Genomic DNA, 19,475 nt, shown 5'->3' with positions numbered 1-19,475 from the left:
GAAAGTAGCCAGTGAAATCACAAGAGCGACAACTTTTCTTTTAAAGTCTTTCTAGACTGACTGCAGTTTGACCAAAAAATTCCTGAAACTTTTAGCAGATTTGTTTGCAAATACATGTGGGAAACATCAGCACTGCAACAAATACCGAAAGTGAAGCAATTTTCCCAGTTTCACATAAGATTTTATTTTGGATCATGGATAACTTCTAATTGCAAAAGTCTTCTAGAGCACTCTCCCACTCAGCCATATGGTGCAAGTGGGAGACTGTCCTACCCCAACACTAGGGTAGAAGCCTGGGGATGATGCAGCACCTCAGTGCAGCTCTGCAATGCAGCAAGGACAGCAAGCACAAGCTCCATACCAACAGACAGGAAATGCTATAGCAAATTACTGTCTGGGTGAGCCAAAAGAGGAAAATTCAGTGGATATTAACATTTTTCCATCTGATAAAAAAAAAAGACTACAAAAGGTATGAGAAACAGATTTGTCACTTCATAGCTTTCCATGTCCATCCAGCTGCCAGAAGTGTTAAACTGTGTGATTCAAAAAGAAGGCATCATGCCAGCTGTCATATTCCTCTATATAGAAAGTGAACCAAGTGAAGAAAGGAAAAGATATTAAGGGTAGAGTTGCTCTTAAAGACAATGTATTAATCCAATTTTTCCTACAATCAGTTAGTTTAAAAAATGTTCAAGAGAATTTAAACTGTACAATATAAACTCCATTCTGACACTAAAATTCAGTTTTCAAAATAAATGCATTACATGTAAAAGTCAAAATTATGTCTGATTGATAACTGTGGTGTGCTGTGTTCACCTACTGGTTACACTCTACTGTTAGTCACCTCATTTTGAACAAAAGCATATGGAGACATAAGGTACATGCCATAAATATTACTTTCTTCCCAGAAGAAATTGAAACTGCTAATTTTCCTGTATTGCAAATCTGTATAGTTTATAGTGACTGGGCCCAGCCACTGAAAATGAACTCAGGTATTACCTTTTAAAACATTGCAAATTTAATTGAGTAATGTATTTCCTAGATAACTTAAACAAGAATAACCTAAACCTTTCTGTGTATCTACTTCCCCAATATTTGCTGAGCATCTTGCCTGCAATACTCCATTCCTGATTCCAAGGATTTCCCACTCATGGACACATGCTTGTGAAAACAGCAAACAAGCAAGTACATTTTGAGGAGCAATACATGTTTTCTCTGGCTAAAGAGCTGCCCTTTCCAGATCAGAGAAATAAGTGAAGGTGGTCCAGGAACTCCTGCAAGTTTGAGGGCTTATTCTACCTGTGCACACAGCAGTTTGGTTTCATCGTGAGCTTTTCCCACGCAATACCACACTCATAATGAACAAATTAGAGAAGTAAGCATATGCTCCTTTTCATTTGCTTTGTATATGCTGCTGGCACAGGCAGGAGTCACCATTCTGAGCAGACACTGCCCTACTTATTTTCCTAACAGGGTCAAATTCTACTACACATGCCACAGTCTGTTTATTTCTAAATATCTCTAGCAAGCCAGCTGCTGTGCAATTCACTTCAATATACACTGAACAGCATGCACCACGTCCTGATAAAGCAATTTTCAGACAACCAGCAACATTTCATTCGCTATCTAATTGATTTAAATACCTAGATTCGATACACCCTTCTCAGAAATAGATTTTACATTCTGCTTGTTTAATTACACACAATCAAGTTATAAACAAGCTGCTGTAACTTGTTTTGGGAATTAGGAGGAGAATAAAATGAACACTAGAAAAATATTTGGCAAAGCTCTGTGCCCTAAAGTCCTGAAATATTTATAATGCTACATGACCATAGGAGCAAGCATTGCCACCCTCATGCATTCAGAAAATATGAGTCAGGCCCTAGAAATAAGAAGTGTTTTCTAATCTCACGATTTTCATGCCAAGATACACTCTGAGGTTTCCTTGGGTTTTTAAGCTTAATTTTCTTGAATACTTCATGTAACACTAAGGGATTATTTAGATGATGTAAATTGCATCCAGATTTTGATACAAGCAAGGCAATGCAAAGCACTTTGGGCTTCGCAGCCTCCTCTGCTCACCTCCCTGAATTTCACTGTAAAATCAAAGGAAGGTACCAGTAAGAGCAACTCCGGGTTTTTCTATTGTCTAGACCTAGAGCAGCCTTCCCCCCTTGCAAGGGCTGCTGTTGGAGCATCATTCGAGCATGAAGACAGCAAGAGAGCTCAAAAACAGCTGGGGCAGTGAGCAATGTCTCTCTGGGGAGATTACTGAAGAGCTCCCCATCCTTCCTCTCTTTTACTGCCCTATTCACAGCCATGGCACTACCAACTGGCGAAACAAACTTGGCTCTGTAACACTGCCACATGGAAAAGGATGGCCACAAAGATATCTTTTGGGAGATTTCAATTAATGCTTCACTTCTAGGCTGCATAAATTGGTTCCTGAAAGAGCAGTTTGTTTCTCTGTGCTGAAGCATTTAATGCAACTGTACTAGCAACACAAGCCTGCCTGCTTTTTTGGCTAGCAGAAACCCAGAGCTGGGCACAGTAAAGCCAGGATGGGCCACAACACAGGGCAGGCTAGCAAGGAGAGGGAAGGCTGGAAGGAAAAGGATGGATACAGTCTCAGAATGCAGAATTTATAAAACTCAAAACAGAGACAAGAACTTTTAAATGAGTCACCCCTGTAAATACTTACAGCATCTAGTACACAGGGCCCAAAGCTTTCCTCATTTGTTATTCACAACTTTCTGACAAATATCTTGTGTACATTTTAATAGGGTTTTAGTTTGTTTTGGTTTTGTTTGATTGTTTTAAATACCTAGCTCTTATTAATCCATTAATTCCAATCCCATCATATGCTTTTCTAAACACTAAACCCTGCTAAGCACCACAATTAATATCGGCTTCTGAATGGAAATTCTCTTAAAAAAACAAACTAAGAGCAAAAACATCTGACAGACTTATTTCGAGAGAAAGACGAGCACACAGGCTAAGAAAAGCAAAGGGGAAAAAAAACACCACAAAAAAACCTGAAGGCAATATAGCTCGTATTCTTGCAAAACTACCTTCACAATTAAAATTTAAAAAAAAAAAAAAAGCAGGTGACAAATTGGAAGGATCTAATCTGTTTGGCAGAATATAAAAAAATATGCCACTATAAACAGGTTTGAATGAGTTTGAGCAGTTCATGATTTTAAATGCCATGTTAAGTATTTCCTAGCCTGTAGTACCCATTGTTATGCATTGCATTTCCCAGAACTGTTGCTAATATTACATAACTGTCATTGCTCTTTTATCTGAACAATTTGCATGCTGCCCTTCTCAAGCCTATGCTATCCTTGAAATGCATAAATGTCTTTATCCCTTTATTCCAGATATTTTTCCTCCATGAAAGATCACCTCTTGCAAGTCTCAGCTCTCCCCTCTAAACTCTCAGCCCCTCCAATTATCCAGGAGTTTCTTCCAAGGGAACAGATCTGTGCTCTAGGATAAAGGGGGGCTTGTACTGGGTAGTCAGCAGGACAAAACTCCAAAACCTCATTTGACAAGTTGGGGATAGCAGAGTGGCAGCACAGATGAGTTTGCCTAAAATCCTTGCTTTGACTGCTGTAATCAGAGCTTCCTGTGAGCAATTTCCAGTTATTTATTCCCACGCCATCCAGGGCAGAGCTGATCTGGGCTGTCGACTGCAGCAGCAGTTTTCATCAGGTCACATATCCAAACAAATTAGTGTCATATGAATTTCCAGTAATCATCAGTTTCCACTTTTTTGAAGTTCAAATATAGATGTGACAAAGGAAGAAATACCCTCAACAGAGAAATTACTTGGCCAACCAGAGAGTATCAAATGCCCTCCAACATAAGACAGTCAGTGATGCTCGTCTCCACAACAATACAGTAAGAAATCCAGCCTGGAAGATTTAGGCACACATCACTAGTTTTTCATGTTGCAAGTGGACTGCATTTCCAGACACATACAAGAAGTATGCTTTCAGCCAAAAAAATGCTATTCATCTATATATTGTTCATAAGCTCAGTCATTGTAGTGAATAGTTCAGAAAAGGCAGCTTTACAAAATTACCTAAAAAGGACCAGCTCTAAGGTTCTAATTTCTCACTTGACAAGGTGCTAGAGCATCTGTACAGGGTTTCCAGGAGGTAAGACACTGTCATCACATATGGTTTTTGAGAGCTTCTCCCCCAAATGCTCTTGCACCCCTTCATTTAGCATTATAGTTTCAGTGATGGAGACTGACCAGCTCAAAGATATGTTTGTAATTAGTTCTCCAGACATCATACCAATCTCTCTGCTAGCCAGTTCTCTTGTGGCTAACACACATCAACTTGTACCAAGTTGACAGAAAGCAGAAAGTTGGCTGGAAAGAGTTCATTTTCTCCTCCAAGCTATCCAATGACTCCTTCTGGTAATGTCGAATTAAAAAGCCAGCACAGCAGTGCTGGCTTTGAGTAAAAGCTGAGCTTTAAGTAAAAAAAAAAATTAAAAAAAAATCACCTCATGAACACAACCTGCATGTCTAAAATCATACTAGTGCTCAAATATTTTTGTGGCACCAAGGCCTGAGCTCTTAGCATTTACAGGATTATGATCAAGCCACACAAGAGCTAAATAGCTTTATTTATTAATTGAGTATATTCTCAAAAGGGACTCATGAAAGTCCCTGCTACAATGACTTTTGCTTATACCCAGTTGCCAGAGTATGACAGCTGGAAAGTAGAGAGAGCAGACTGCATCCATAACTGACAAAAGCTGTAATTTAATAAGCACTTGGGGGGCAGTTTTCACAGCTTAGTACACCGACAGATGTGTCCTAGCAAGCCTGGCCTCGGCACTTTCAGACTGCCCTGTCCCCAAACACCTGCCCTGGTTAGGATAGTAATACCCCAGTGCCACCTATTACACCTGCTTAGGGTGCTGATGGAAATGCAGACAGGTCCTCTTCTATCAGCTCTTTCCAGCCAGCTACCATTGGTATAGAGGTGGGGGGGAAGTTCACGTGTAAGAGATGTGTTTGGTATTACATGAGCTCTTAAGTGAGCTGCTGATGTCCAGGAGCTGGACTCAGTCATCCTTGTGGGTTCCTTCTAACATAGGATATTCAATGATTCTGCTTGTTTTGTTCTTCCCCCTTCTTCCTATCTGTGCAAAGACAATTTATTCAACTTTGACAGAAATTTAAAAGAACTAGGTTGCCAGATAAGAAACAATGTTGACTGCTCCCCAACCACTACTTTGTCAAGTAGGTTGTATCCATAGACCAGTGTCTCCTTTACCATCAATCCCTCAAGAAAGGGGACAAGCACAAGTCCCTCAGAAAGGACAAGAGTCCTGACAACTGAGGGTTGAATATACTCTGCTTGCCAAAACATGTATTTTTGGAGAAGTCTTTTCATTTCTGAAATAACTGCTACTCAGCCACATTAAGCGCCGTATAGAGAATCCTCTTAAGAGGTATGGATGCAGAACATTTAAGATTGGATGAGGAGCTAGCTACAGAGAGCCAAAAGGAAACAACATTATTTACACCACCAACATATATTTTATGTTTAAAAGGTTTACAAGCCTTCAATTTCCCTTCCCTTCCAATAGATGTAAGCCCAACTCTACTCCAGAAAAGCTCTGGTTTGCAGAGTTTCACTGGTGATCTTTCTAAAGTAAACAAATAAAAAGGCATTAAGTAAAAATGTAGAGCTACATTCAGCTATTTTTACTTAATTTTTACTACAGGAAAAACTGCCTAAATACATCAACAAGTTGCAGAAACAAACACTACGCCTTCATAAATAAATAAATTGGATGTTGGCCTCCTGCTTTACAAGAAAGAATGGAAAGCTTAACTTACTAGTTGCACTGGACACTGAACTACACCTGACTTGTCATGTGTAAGTTGTACATCAGGGAAAAAAATTATTAGTAACAGACATATTACAGATCTCATTTGTAGATTCAGCCATACTGTCTGGCAAAGAGATTGCTCACACAGAAATGTTATTTCTTCTTTCTAAAGTTTCTAAATGAAAGCATTTCACAGCTGGAGTTTCTAGCAGAGTAAATCTTTTTTTAATAACAAGAATACATTTGTATTTATGTCTGCAGCCTTCACATTAAGTGTTTTGTCTTTATCCTATTGCACTCCTTTTTATAAAAAAAAAAACACCAAATGCTGTTGCTACCATTACAATACCACACTTAACAGAGGCACTTGGATCATTTCCTGCCCAGATTCAATAAATGTTAGGGATACATGCAGGTGATCCCATTAGTTAAATACAGAAACTTTGGCAGGGAATTTTACTCTCCTGAAACCGATACAGCCAACACTAACCCAGGCTTTGCACCTCAATCACTATTCAAGAGCCTTTAAAATAACCATGAAATAACACAAAATAAATTTCCGTTGTCTTCCCATTCTAAGTACTTGACATTGTTCAACCACTTGGTAGAGAAAGAACTAAATGTCACATTGGGTCATTCCTTAATATAGACCAGGATAAGCCAAACTTCTTTCATGTTCAGTTAACAGGCAAATCATTTGACCTTTCCATCAAGACTACTGAAGACCTGGCAAGATGTGCTTTTTAGTCTATAGCACTTCACACGAGGCATTGCATTTCATTTCATTTCAGGGCTTTGTTACAGACAAAGCTGACAGCAGTCACTACAGCTCCCACTTTTTAATACTTTCAGCAATGAGGTATTGTTTAGTCTTGCTTTTATTTCTGCTAAACTGTTTAAGCAGAACTTTCTAAGGTACAAATTTAATTCTGAATGAGACAAACTGTAGTAACAATAATATTCTATAGTGAAAAAATATGGATTATTCTACTGGGAAATTTCTGGCAACTTCAATGGAAAAACAAAAACCACTCTCTTACGGAACGCATAGCACCTTCGTATTTTGAGTAGGAACGCAATGCTTGTGGAATTACAAAGCTTGAAAGGGAAGAAAGGTAGGCAGAACAGTCGTCCAAGTGTCACAGATAATCATCAGCTTCACTCCAACTTTTCTGGATTATAAAATTCCAAAGACTATCATTTTCACTATTAAGTAAAAATAGGGCACTAACAGCAGAAGTTTCTATGCTCCACATCTACTGGCCTTACTTCACACCAACACTACTGTGTATTACCTTGGTGCAGCACTTTCTCATCTGCTTTGAAGATAACTGAAGAGATGTGTCATGATATGGTCTTCAGTTCATAATGTGCTATTTTTCCCCTCCACAGTACCTCCCTGCTTAGATTAACATACATAAGAGACTGTGTGGTGGGACTGCATTGGTGTCTCTGAGTGACAGATGACAAAGAGCTACTCTGTGAGGACCCCATCCCACTTATCTGACCGCACTGAAAGGTGAGTGACTGATGAAGCAGAGACACAGAAAAACAGAGTAAGAATATCCCTTGTGTCGAGTTAAGCAAATAATTTAAATTAGATTTGTGACATTAAGAGTGATCATGACTACTCAGCTAGAAACCATAAGGTCTGTGCAGCACGCAGCTGGCTGGTGCGTACACCTCCTCATACCTCAACCAAACCTGAAGGCAAAGTTTGTTCTCTCCCCCTCTTTTTCTGAGCTTCATTCCCACACATATCTAGTTTTAAGTCGGTTGATAGAAAGGCCACTGTTCAGTACAAACACAGACATTATCACTCCAGCTGAAGAAGAGGGGACAATTTCCAAAACATGGTATTACCAGCATGACCACACTACTGAAGAAAATAACTCCAGCAAGGGCACCTTGAAGTGAATGCAATCACAAACCTGATTAGGTTATCTTGACCAAGAATTAGGATTGTAATCCTAATCTACACCAGTGTTGTTTACAATCATCTACTTGTATATCCATGGTCATAGCTTCTCAGCTTTTAAACAAGACTAGCAAAGTTTGTGACACCAAATCTTCTACCTAGCAGCTCCACCTTCAGCATCTGATAAGAGAACAGCTGGATTATTACCAAGTCTTCTACACAAACAGAGATTTAAGGCCAAATGGTAACTGAAACTACTGACACAGAGTCCTTTGCTGAGCTGCAAACGTTCACAACCTTTACCTTTCACTTATGCCAACTTGTCTAACAACACACAATAATTCACTCCACAAATTCAGCTTGTGGATCCCTTACAGTAAGGCACCCTAAACAAATATTTTAGTTACATTTTTCTTCTTTTACTCCTCTGAAGCCTTATGTCATTCACAAACGTGGGTAACACCAGCCCCAGGAGCTGTTTCCCTTTCCAGTGCCTCTATTCTTGGAACAGTCACCTATACTTCCATTTCTCATATTCAGATAATTCTCAATCCCATTTCCAACCCCTTCTTGACCACTGCCAGGAAGAATACAACCTACTTATATTTTGCACTATTTCAGGCCCAGAATAGACAGTTTTCTCTCACACTTTCCCTTACATTGATAACACATGAAATCTATTCTTAAAATGTCAAAACAAATGCAAAAAATTAACAATGTTATCTGCTGGCTCCATACCAAAACCAAACAAACAAACCTTTCACCACCATGTCTCTTCTCACAATGCCTTCTGATAGCCATCAGCCAATGAATAATGACAAAAACAGTCACACTAAAAATAGCGCTCAAAATGGTGGGGAAGTCGACAGAAGTTGTCAAGCCTCCAGGGTCAGATACTCACAAAGAAAATACTTTTTTTTCCCCCCCCCCCAGTTTCTATTTAATGAATGACCTTACTTTTTAGCCTCCAGACAGGCTGCCAATTTTTCATCTACTCTGAGCTTCTAATTAGAATTTATTTTTTCCACTACATCTGTCTTTCAAAAGTGGACGCCGTAAACAAACTTCAGTTTTTCCATCATAAAACATTTCACTTATAATCCTCATACTGTAACTGCAACAGTCACTTATAAGTTAAAAAAAAAGTTACCAGCATCCTTAAATAAAAAAAATAACATGTTGACACATGAAGTCAGATATCCCTTAGCCACAAACTTGTAGGTTCCTTTTCTTCCCTGATATGACAGTTAAATTCACTTTTGGGGGAATTACATCAGTACAGGAACTATTTAGATTAAGTTTGCTTCCTACTAAGTCTGAGGAGGTCGTCTGCCAAATAAGGACAAGGACAGATGAGATGTAGACATGTTTCTCTTGCCTCTCACCCTACAACCTTGCTTCTACCTTCCCGTCTCCCTTGCTCTGTCTTGCTTTACACTACACAGCAAGGGAAGGAAAACAAATGATTAGGGAAAACAAACTTTTTTCCAACTTTCAACACAAAGTTTGAATAGTGCTGAAAAGGGAGGCAGCTGGTAAATTACAGCCGTACAAAGTGATCTCTCCTCCCATTTTCAAGGGAAATTCTTTCAAGGAGGACATTGCTTGCAGGCAGCTCTGCAAACCCTGAAGCATTACACCATGCTCTTAAGACCTTCAGAAAACTTGCTAATTTTATGAAGGCTGTTCTAAAAGTAATGCCTCCTATTTTGTTATGTGCTCTTAGTATCCATTGTAGCTTCTATGGAAATAAATAGGAGACATTACTTTTGGAGTGACCTACATACATGTAAAGCAAGGAACATTATTATTGTCCATATTCCACTTAGTACCAAAAGTAAAAAAACAAAAACAATAAACCCCCCCCCACGCTACCTCTATTCCTTAAGGATTCAGCGTAGAGAGGATGCAAACTCATAGCTCGTTTGTCATTTTTAGTAAGCCACATCTAACCAGAATTAAGTAAAATACAACCAAGAAATGCTTCTTGCTTTATTGATTGCTGAATGTTATCCATTCTATAAACTCCCATAAAACAAAGCACGGTGCACCAGGAGCAGGAAGAGCAGGTAACTACTGCGATCTCTGCAGATTCCCCCTCAGTCCCCCCCCCCATGCCAGGAAAGATCCCTGTTGAGAACCACAGCCTGCATTTAGGCCAATCCAAAGTTCATTTCTGAGGAGAGAAGAAATTGAACAAGATAATTTTTTTGGAAGTTCACTTAAAATAAAATAAGGCAAGTGAAGATTAAATACAACTTTTACATAGACTATAAAAAGAAGAAAGATCACTGATGTTAATGTTCATCCTTCTTGAACCTCAAAGGAAGACTGCATAAGTAGATAATTTGGGTTCTTGCCAAGTTTTCAGTTTTGTAACTTCCTACTCTGGTGCTACACTTTAAAAAAAATTGCTGAATACCTCAATACTGACAGTTTTCTTTAAAGTCCAGGATCTGGAAGTCATGCTATTATTACTATTTTCAAAGTGATTGGTACATTCCAGCATTCATTGTTGCTAAGAAATTTTAGACCATAAAGGAAAAAGAAATAAGACAAAGAGACTTGAAACAAGATGGAGATTTAAACAGAGATTTTTTTTTCCCCCCCCAAATCTCATCTTGGAAATATCAAGTTCATCCTTCAAAATACTTTTGGATCTATCAACTTTCAGTATTTTTCTTTTTAAAAATTTCCCCAATAAAATTAGAGATTAAAAAGAAAAAAAAAAGATGACAGAAATCCCATTTCATTACCAGACATTGACATTACCCATTATCTCCTACTCATGAACGTCTCTTACAGTTCACAAAAAGTATCTTTAATGATCAGATATCCTCCATGAATCTTAAGATACAGACTGACTACTTACTCCTACACACACTTCTTATCCTACTTCCTGGCTTGAGACTCTTCCCAGAGATGTGCAACACTTTCTACAGCTCATGGTTTCATTGGACACCTATAAGAAATTTTACATTTTAAAATGACACGTTATCTAAAATAAGTCTACCAGAAAACCAGAGCAATGCAAGTTACAGTAATGGAAAACATCTGAAGCCATGTTTTGTGGAAACCATCACCACCCAGGAGCAACTCCCAGGAGCACAGCAATGCCAGCAGCTGCCAGTTAGGGCTTAGTTAGTAGCTTGCAGGAGCTTCCAGGACAGAGCATAAAGTTACCGACACAATTATCACTGGCCAAGCCACCAGTTGTTCTAGTGTTTCTCTCCTATTACACATGCCTGCTTGAAAGACCATTTCCCTACTCCCCCACTGTAATAGTTTACTTTATACCAAGAAAAAAAAAAAAAAACAACTTTATTTTACTGAAAACAATACATGCAGCTTAAAAAAAAAAAAAAAAAAATCATGCCAAACAAAGGGCTCAGCCAAATTCTAGTCAATCTAAGCTGGCATACCTGGGGTCCATTCAAGACACTGTTTTATTTAGTTATCATTAAAATTATTTTCACAGATGTTAACGACAATCAAATAGTTTTCTTTCTAACATTAGGAAGACCAAAGGCCAAGCGTCTGCATAAACAAATATTATGAAAACACTGTACACATGCTCCATCCCCATGGATAACTTGGTAGATAGCCATATGGATACCTGGGTAGGAAGGATGGAAAAAATGGTAATGCAGAGGAGGGCAATTGCCCTGGTGATGATCATCTGACACCAGCATGAAGAATTTCAGCATGCTCATGTGGGACGTAGATTGAGCTACTGATATGCTGCATGCATGTTCATTCTCCACATCATCCCAAGGTGGGCTGCTTGTCTAACTGTTCCCTGGGGGTGCTTCATGCTGACAAATTCATTATCATGAGCCTTTCACCAGCTATAACCTTGCCACAGAAACACAAGGAAAAACGCACTTGAAATGTGAATAAATGCAAAAATACAGGGCTATTTCTGAAGGGATTTCTGGTAGTGAAAAAAACGTCAATGGGTTCCATTTTTTTTTCCCTACATGTAGGAACTCAGCTCCACACCTTTGCTTCAAGTGTAGTTCCATGTCAGAGGTCATTTTGTCAGACTGCCTCTCAGCTGCCATTTTTCACACGGCAACAAAATGTTAAGGGAATAGCGATGGAAAGGTTCAGCCTCTACTGCCATACCACCAGCATCCACCTCTGACACTGAGGGTCAGCGTAATAAAGTAGGAGGCATTGCCTTCGGAGCAACTCACGTAGACTACTACAGTATCGCTTCAGCATTTCCAATTGCTCAATTTCTGGCAGCAATTGCTGTCATAAAACTGAGATAAGAATTGCTTGCAGACTTTGCTACAAGACTTGTGTCCCTATTTAGGTGTGTTACAAATGTTTCAAGAATGCATTTAGAATGAATACCTAAACCTGTCAGTTCGTTACAACATTAATGAATAATCCTTTAGTACCAAGGACTACTCATTTCATTCTGCAGAAGGCAACTGTAGGATTACAATTGCCAAAACTGCTATGTTTACCAAGTTTATTCTAGTTACGTTTATTGAGCACTGAAGACTAACTAAATTGTCCTCAAAGTAATACAGATATAATATTAATGCGAAGTCTAAAGAGATTAATACATCCAAATGGACGTAACAAAAACATCACTAGGATTTATCCAGGACCTCAGATGTGCATAGATATTAACCATAGCAAATCATTCAGTATTGGCAAGCTGAAAATGAAATAACACCATTTCAAATATTTTGACCAACTGTTTTTGGTCCAGTTGGTATTTAGCAACTTGGAAATAAACTTTACATGGAAATAATTCAGAAATAATGAGGGTCTTGAATGCAATTATTACAATGTAGGTGAATACCAAAGAATGGAGATGCTACCTCATGTCCTAAGAGCCTACTAGCAACTGCTAACTGAATCTTGAGATAGACATGCCAAATAAGCAGCTGCCTGTGTAGTGGACTGCGCTGATTCAGAAGTGATCAATTAATTTGCATCAAGTTGCATGATGACAAATGTAATTTCACATAACTGCATGTATTAGAAAGACGGACAGGTATTAAGCTTTTGCTTTCATAGGGAAAGTCAGACATTTCCTACAATAGCTAAAAATAAAATCTGCATCCCGAAGTAATTAGTTATTACTTGCTCTAGGCTTCCATTTTTTTTATTTTGCATTACAGCATTGGTCTTAAGCAAATGTTTTCCTTGCTCCTTCAATTAATGTATAACACCACAAGGAACATGTGAGGACAGCATCTCAGTAATGTTAGTTTGCACACATTATCTCCTGCAATTTCTACTTTCTTCAGCATGAGTTAACTGGCCACAGCTTGCAGTCTCTCATTATACAAGTGCCACTTCAGAATTAAATAGCTGGAAGCCTCACAGTACAGCAGCATGTGGTGGCTTGAGCCACTTGAATGGTTTATTGTTAGTAGAAGATGGAGATCTACAACCTCAGCCCGCCCTTCATTCCTGGTCCAAGGGCAAAGGTCAATTTTATTTATTTATTTTAAACTCATAGAGCAACTTCCTCTCCAGTGAGGACTCTCTTGTGAGGGCAACATCTCTGCTCCACACCACTAACACAAACCTACTACAACCACTACCAACCCACTATCTCCTGCTATGGGTCTATTTCTGACCCCTGTAATGGCACTGGATAGAGTTCCTTTGCAAGGAGCCACCTAGTTGAAGTCCAGTCATATATAAGTGCATGCAGCTCCAAGCATTGCACACATTGATTTATGCTACTGCCTACAAGGATATGCCCAACATGGTGTACACTATTTACCGTGAGATGTGTGCAGCTGTATATGTAACAATTTTAGTGCTTTAACATTGTTAAACTGTTGGTTATGATGTGGCAATAAGTCTACAGTGTGCTAGTGTTGGGGAAAAAAAACAAACAGCCAAAAAAAAAAAAAAAAACAAAAAAAAACAAAAACCAGTAGAACAAAAAACAGATTGGCTTTACCATGTAGAGGCAACTACCACTCCCACTGAAACAGCATACCATTGCCAGCCAAATGACTTACTGAAAGCTTTCTCCAGGAAGCCTATGAAATGCTGTTCACATTATCAGCAATAAGACATTAGCTTTTTGGATAAACAGCATTCAAAAACAAAGTATTCTCTATGCTTCATAAACTGCACTTTATTTGAACTTAAATTCAAGGAGCCAAAACTAAACTAAAGCAGGAAATTAGCCCTCAGCGAAACAGCCGGATTCATCCTCAACATCAAGAGCACAAATTTAAGGAAAAAAAGAAGTCCTCCTTGCCAAAGAACATAATTCTGCTGCCTCATTACTGCATTACTGTTGTGCTAAAATAATTTAATTAGTGGTTTTCAGATGCAGGAAGGCATTTATACTTTGTCAGGAAAAGAAGGGGTGGGGGTGAATGGTACAAGCTGTTCCAGCATACCAGGAACACAGCACCGAATTCTTCCAGCTACCAGACCAAAGCTGGACTGGCATACCAGCCTAAGACCTTTTTTGATTGAAAAGTGTTGTTGTCGTTGCATTAGAGCAGTGCAAAATCCGGATGATCTTAACTCCAAATAGAAAGAAATGACTCGGAGAGCAGAGCTGAGGTCCAAAATGTGAATGGGGTATTGTGCTTTCCCTCTCCATGCACGTTTAGAACCTTAAAACCACCTCAGAACACATTTTTCTGCTGACATGAGCACTGACACTTGTCATTAGGGAATCCCATAATTCAGGCTTTTAAATGCAGCTGTTTGAGCTGATTCCTTCCTGCTACTCCATACAAACAGCACATTTAATTTTTGTGATAAAATACTCATCTAGACTAATTTCAATACATTTGTTTCCTCTATAGAAATTTTCAGATGGGAAATATGCTTACCAGCCAGGTTGCACTGTGGCTCTCCAGGACGGCAGAGCCCCTTACCAAAAAGCAAGTGTTACTGTTGCAAAAATTGGCTGATCATTGTGTCTTCCTGCCTACAGCCCTGGGCTGCTCATCAGTACCTCCTGCAAATACCTCATGGTGGCAACAGCATATGCTTCTAAAACCTTTCCTTGCTACAGTGGTCCTTCGGCCATCACATTGGAAGAACGTTCTCACTTCAAACATCTTATTGCTGCAGGAGTAACCAGATGCTGAACAAGAAACCAAGTTATAGCTTAGCTTGAAAATTCCCAGAATTTGGGAATAAACTGTAGTTCAGCACCTTTTGGTTCAGATATAATCTGTTCGCAGGTATTTTCACAGCTCTCCATTTTACCCCAGCCATAAAAAAAAAATAATAATAATCCACAGATTAGCCAAGTCTAAATGAACTGGCAGGCTGCGAATCGCTAGTTGAGATTAGCTAAAAATATTACCATGATGCATAAACCCAAATAGAAACCTGCTCCCTCTCTCAGGAATTCTGCAGTCCAACAGGTGTAAAAAATAATTAATCTTTGTCACTAAACTGCATAAATATGCAGGAGGGGGAGGCAGGCTGCTAGCAGAGAGGTCATTTATACATGAATGCTTCCACCGTGCAAAGAACAGTTTAAAGGTGCTGGAGTCCAAAGCCATAACTCTTCACCCAGAGATTTCCAGTACTCACATAAATTCAATAGTACAAATTTATTCCCCATGAGATGTAAATGAAGTGTTTTAGTTGTCTGAAGAAGGCTTTGAAACTCAGCCCACATAGAAAAAAAAGATTCATTACTAAAAAGAAAAAAAAAAAAAGCCATTTCAAAAGCTGGGAATTGGTAGATAGTGCCCGGGTACAAAGATCACATTTATTTTGACTTAGTTCCTCAAATCCTTTCAGTATCAGTTAAGAGCACATACTCTATAAAACACTCCTGTGAACATCAGTTAAGAGCACTTGCTGCATAAAAAAACACTCTTGAGAAAGCAGCATTTTCACCCAGGCACATATCCATGAATTACTGTTTATAATTCCCGTCTGTTAAGTGCAGCTTATTGCAAATAGTGGGATTTGAAAGAACAGACACCAAAAGATCTTCCAACTGTTAAGAGCTGCTGAATAAACAATGGGAACATGAGTGATTCTCCCCCACTGCCTCCCATGTGAACTGCACAGGCAGAAAATTGCCCATTTCCTGCCAGCCTCCTTCCTCACATAACAACTTTCTGAGGGTGAGCAGGGAGGGGAATTCAAGGGTGCTTTCTGCCTGTTTTGTTGCACAGATAAGAACATAGATTAGATTTTAGATGAAGATGTACAATTTCCTTGGAGCCTCCAGACAACAAAGATGTATTTTCCCACACCAAGGGGGGCAACTTGAGCTCAAGGCTTTATAGTCTGATGAAGGCTACAGACTGACTGCAGCACGATGGATACCCACACACAAGCAGAGGGAAGAACACACTCACCCGAGAGATGGACAGGGGCATGTTGAAATCCTTGCCACCTTGAAGCCTGAAACCCCAAGGAGCCGGGCCAACCAAAGACACGCTGTAGTTGCTCATGGTGTTCAGTAATCAAGGATCCAAACTAATGACTTGATGCCTGCAGAATAGGATTACACTTTTAAATTAAGGAAGATAAAAACAAAAAGCACTGCCCACTGCTTCTCCATAGTATAAGGACAGCCAAAAATCTACACAAAGTCTGTCATTACTTATACTTTCATTCCCATGTTTTGCTGTGCTAAATTGATTAGGAAGAAACACAGGGAACTGATAACATTATCTTCCTACTTCCAAGGTTTCTGGTGTTGAAATACTTGCATCTCAAGAAAAGCACACAGTAAAAAGTATTTGTCAAGCATCTGATAGAATACTGTGGAGAAAAAAAACAAACCTCAGTGCTGAGACAAGCATGAATTGATAGCATCCTTTAAATCCAAGTATGGAAGAAGTTACCACCATTGGCACATTTGTCTCTGACAAAATGAATATCACATGCTGCCATGTCATCAGCTCAGAACTTGTTTCCCAACACATTATGGTTTGACAGTTTCAGAACAACATCAAAATGTCACAACTTTGAAGTTAACCAGAAGAAAATAAAAACCCCATGACTTTTAGTTTTACAGCATAACTTCACATTGACAGAACAATGCTACAGACACAACAGATCTTAACACCAAGCCTCAAATGAAAGCTGCAAATTAAATTAAAATACCGACAGCCACATCGTAACAGTGAGGGGAAAGAAAAAAAAAAACAAAAAACAAAACGCAGAGCAAAACTCCAGCGTCTCCCTCCCCTCTACATCAATGCGAGCAACAAATTACCTTTAAAAGGCAACCTCCGCACTTAATTGCTGCCCAGAGCCAAAGATAAGGGCTTCAGTTTCACCTCAGATAAGTAACATTACAATGACATCTTAGGTAGTGGATCCCGACTATTTTGGTATGGTTGAAGTAAGGCAAAGAACACAGCAGAGCGGGGTGTAAGCCTACACCGCGGTACGGCCAGATTCCAGCTCCTGTGCTGACATTTAAGGTGGCACCACGGGCACACTGCAGCGAGTGGGCTGCACGCCCCAAAGCCAGCCTGACCTCACCGTGCACTGCAGAGGGATTTTAGGTTTTGAGGCAGAAGGGTTTGCAAAGGCACTCAAGTCCAGCTGGCCGCCCGACGTGTGGAAATCGGGATTCAGAGCTACCTTGGCAGTTCCCGGGGCAGCTCTAGCCCCAACACTGGCTCAACGTACCCCAAAATCCTCGGCATGGTAAATGCCACCGCTCTCACCCCCCCCTCCCCCCCCCCCCACATTCTTCCTGCTGCTGGAGAGGGTGAGAAGAAGAAAAAACTCCAAGCAAGTTTGAGCTCTCAGGGGGCTTGCTCACCACTGAAGCAAGAAGTACAACTTTGCTAATTCCTTCTGAAAGGGGATTTTAATTAGTCACAGATTTCCTCCCTCATGAAAGGGAGAATTCTTTTCATTCCCTGTAAATGAAAGGCACCACGGCAACAGGTCACCATCCACTGGGGACGTCAAGAAAGCACACCGTGTACAGCGTGGTTCACGGGCACCAGCAGAAGGCTTTACCTCTAAGAAGGACCTAAAGGTCTCATAATCAGGTTTAAAAAAAAAAAAAAAGTGTAACAACTAGTTGCAACAACAGCTTCAGGAAAAGATTAAGTTTCTTTCGAAAAGGATGGTTCCCCCCACCCCGTTTGAAGCAGCTACAACGGGGAGAAACTGCCTGGTGAAATGCCTCGCGTGGCTCCCAGCACCGCTCCTCTCTCCTTTCTCACCCCCGTGACTCTGCACCTCCAGCCTCCCAGACGGAGCAGGAAGGAGGCGATCACTCGGAAACTCACTGCACTTCTCAAAGCATGAGAGCAGCATCTAAGCCTCACTACCCTACTTCGTGCAAGGGGCATTGAGCAACCACGGAGGAACTGCGCAACTTCCATCGGTTTTCACCAAACGCTCTCTGGGTCGGTTCCTGGAAGGGGGAATTTCAAAACCCTGGCAGAAACGCCAATCACCACGCGTGGGGACGCGGAACAGCGGGAAGCCGAGGAGGAGGCAGTCATCCGGGCAGTGACAGCACCGAGCCGCCAGCCCCGCCGCACCGCCCCGGAGCGAAGCTCCAGCCCTAAGGCAGCGACCTGAGTCCCGCATCCTGCGGTGAGCTCCCCGGGCAGCCTAGCGGCACCCCGACACGGAATTAAACTACAACAAAATCAACTTACAGGTTACGAGAAGCAACGCGAATTTCGAGCCTCACCTCAACCTCCTGGCTTCCCCGCTCCCTCTCCGCCTAGCCCCGCTCACTCACCCAGCCCGGCGCTGCGGGGCGCGGAGCGACGAAGACACCCGCGGCGCGTCTGCCAGGCAGCAGCTCCGTCCCTCGCTCTTGTTTTCACTTCCGTCTCTCGCCGCTCCTCCCCCGGCACGGCCCGGCACCGCGCGGTGGGGACGGGGCAGGGGCGGAGCGCGGTGCCCGCGGTCCGGCGGCTGGAAATGCTCAGACTCACCGCTCTCGAGAGGATCTGAATATTTGACTGTTATTTCTTAGTCCTAATTCACTACTTTTTAACAGGGAAATGCTTTTTTTTTTTTTTTTTTTTTTTTTAACTTTATCTTACTAAAGGTGCACCTGTGAAATCCAAAGCATAGTGATGAAGGCGGGGAAATTGAGTGTCTACACATCGCCTCTCTACCCTCAGCCTGAAGAGAGGAGCTGCTGTGTAAACTGATGCAAAGGGGCAGCCCAAGCTTACAGCGCAGCCCATGTAGTCTGCCACAGCTATCCTACAGGTAACTTCTACAAGAAGAGCAAAACTTCACTTTATTTACCAAGGACACCATGAGGACTGATGAGGATGTTTGCCTCCCCAGTCACATCAAAGTGGTGAACAGCAGCAAGGCAGAAGAGGTGTTTAAGCTACAAAACAATGCACAACAACAGATGGGTATAAGGTGACTGCGAATAAACATAACTCAGTTAGCAAGGGAGGCTTGTGCAGTAGTAGTGCTGGGTAGTGTGCTGCCATGCTCTGCTGACCTGTGGCACCACTGGGGCCTGGCAGCTGGGAGAAGCAGTGTGGAGAGCAGTGGCACTGCCTTAGAGATTTAGCTGTGTCACAGCTGGGCAACGCCTGGGGTTCCCTTATCTACTTCACGTTCATTAGAAGTGATCTCAAGTAAAAGTGGTTGTGAAAGAAACACACCTCATTAACAATGCACGCAGCGCTGCAATCGTGATCATTTCAATTTGGTCTTCAAGCATGAATTTGTTATGGAGGAAGAGTGCAAAAGAAAGCTTTAAGCCTTT

The 19,475-nt window shown here is 40.9% G+C and overlaps 1 protein-coding gene across 18 annotated transcripts in view; it reads right to left on the bottom strand.

Moving 5' to 3' along the window:
- Positions 1–18,619, bottom strand: part of PDLIM5 (PDZ and LIM domain 5) — a 114,480-nt gene extending 95,861 nt beyond the window's left edge. For 8 of the 18 annotated variants that reach the window (XM_090139272.1, XM_090139279.1, XM_090139286.1 and 5 more), the window contains exons 1-2: positions 18,477–18,619; positions 16,111–16,246 (exon numbers count right to left, since the gene is read on the bottom strand). In XM_090139272.1, coding sequence (XP_089995398.1) covers positions 16,111–16,206 — 96 coding nt within the window. In that variant the 5' untranslated portion in view covers positions 16,207–16,246; positions 18,477–18,619. Of the gene's footprint in view, positions 1–10,649; positions 10,740–16,110; positions 16,247–16,976; positions 17,376–18,390 lie in introns of those variants that run through there. The other 10 variants (XM_090139287.1, XM_090139288.1, XM_090139290.1 and 7 more) reach the window with 6 other exon arrangements.
- Between the last annotated feature and the right edge of the window lie 856 nt (positions 18,620–19,475).

The sequence above is a fragment of the Phasianus colchicus genome, chromosome 4 (genome assembly GCF_987193195.1).
Source record: "Phasianus colchicus chromosome 4, bPhaCol1.hap1.1, whole genome shotgun sequence".
In the NCBI taxonomy this organism is placed as follows: domain Eukaryota; kingdom Metazoa; phylum Chordata; class Aves; order Galliformes; family Phasianidae; genus Phasianus; species Phasianus colchicus.
The sequence above is the reverse complement of the archived record's forward strand: the minus strand, read 5'-3'. Positions and strand labels throughout refer to the sequence as shown.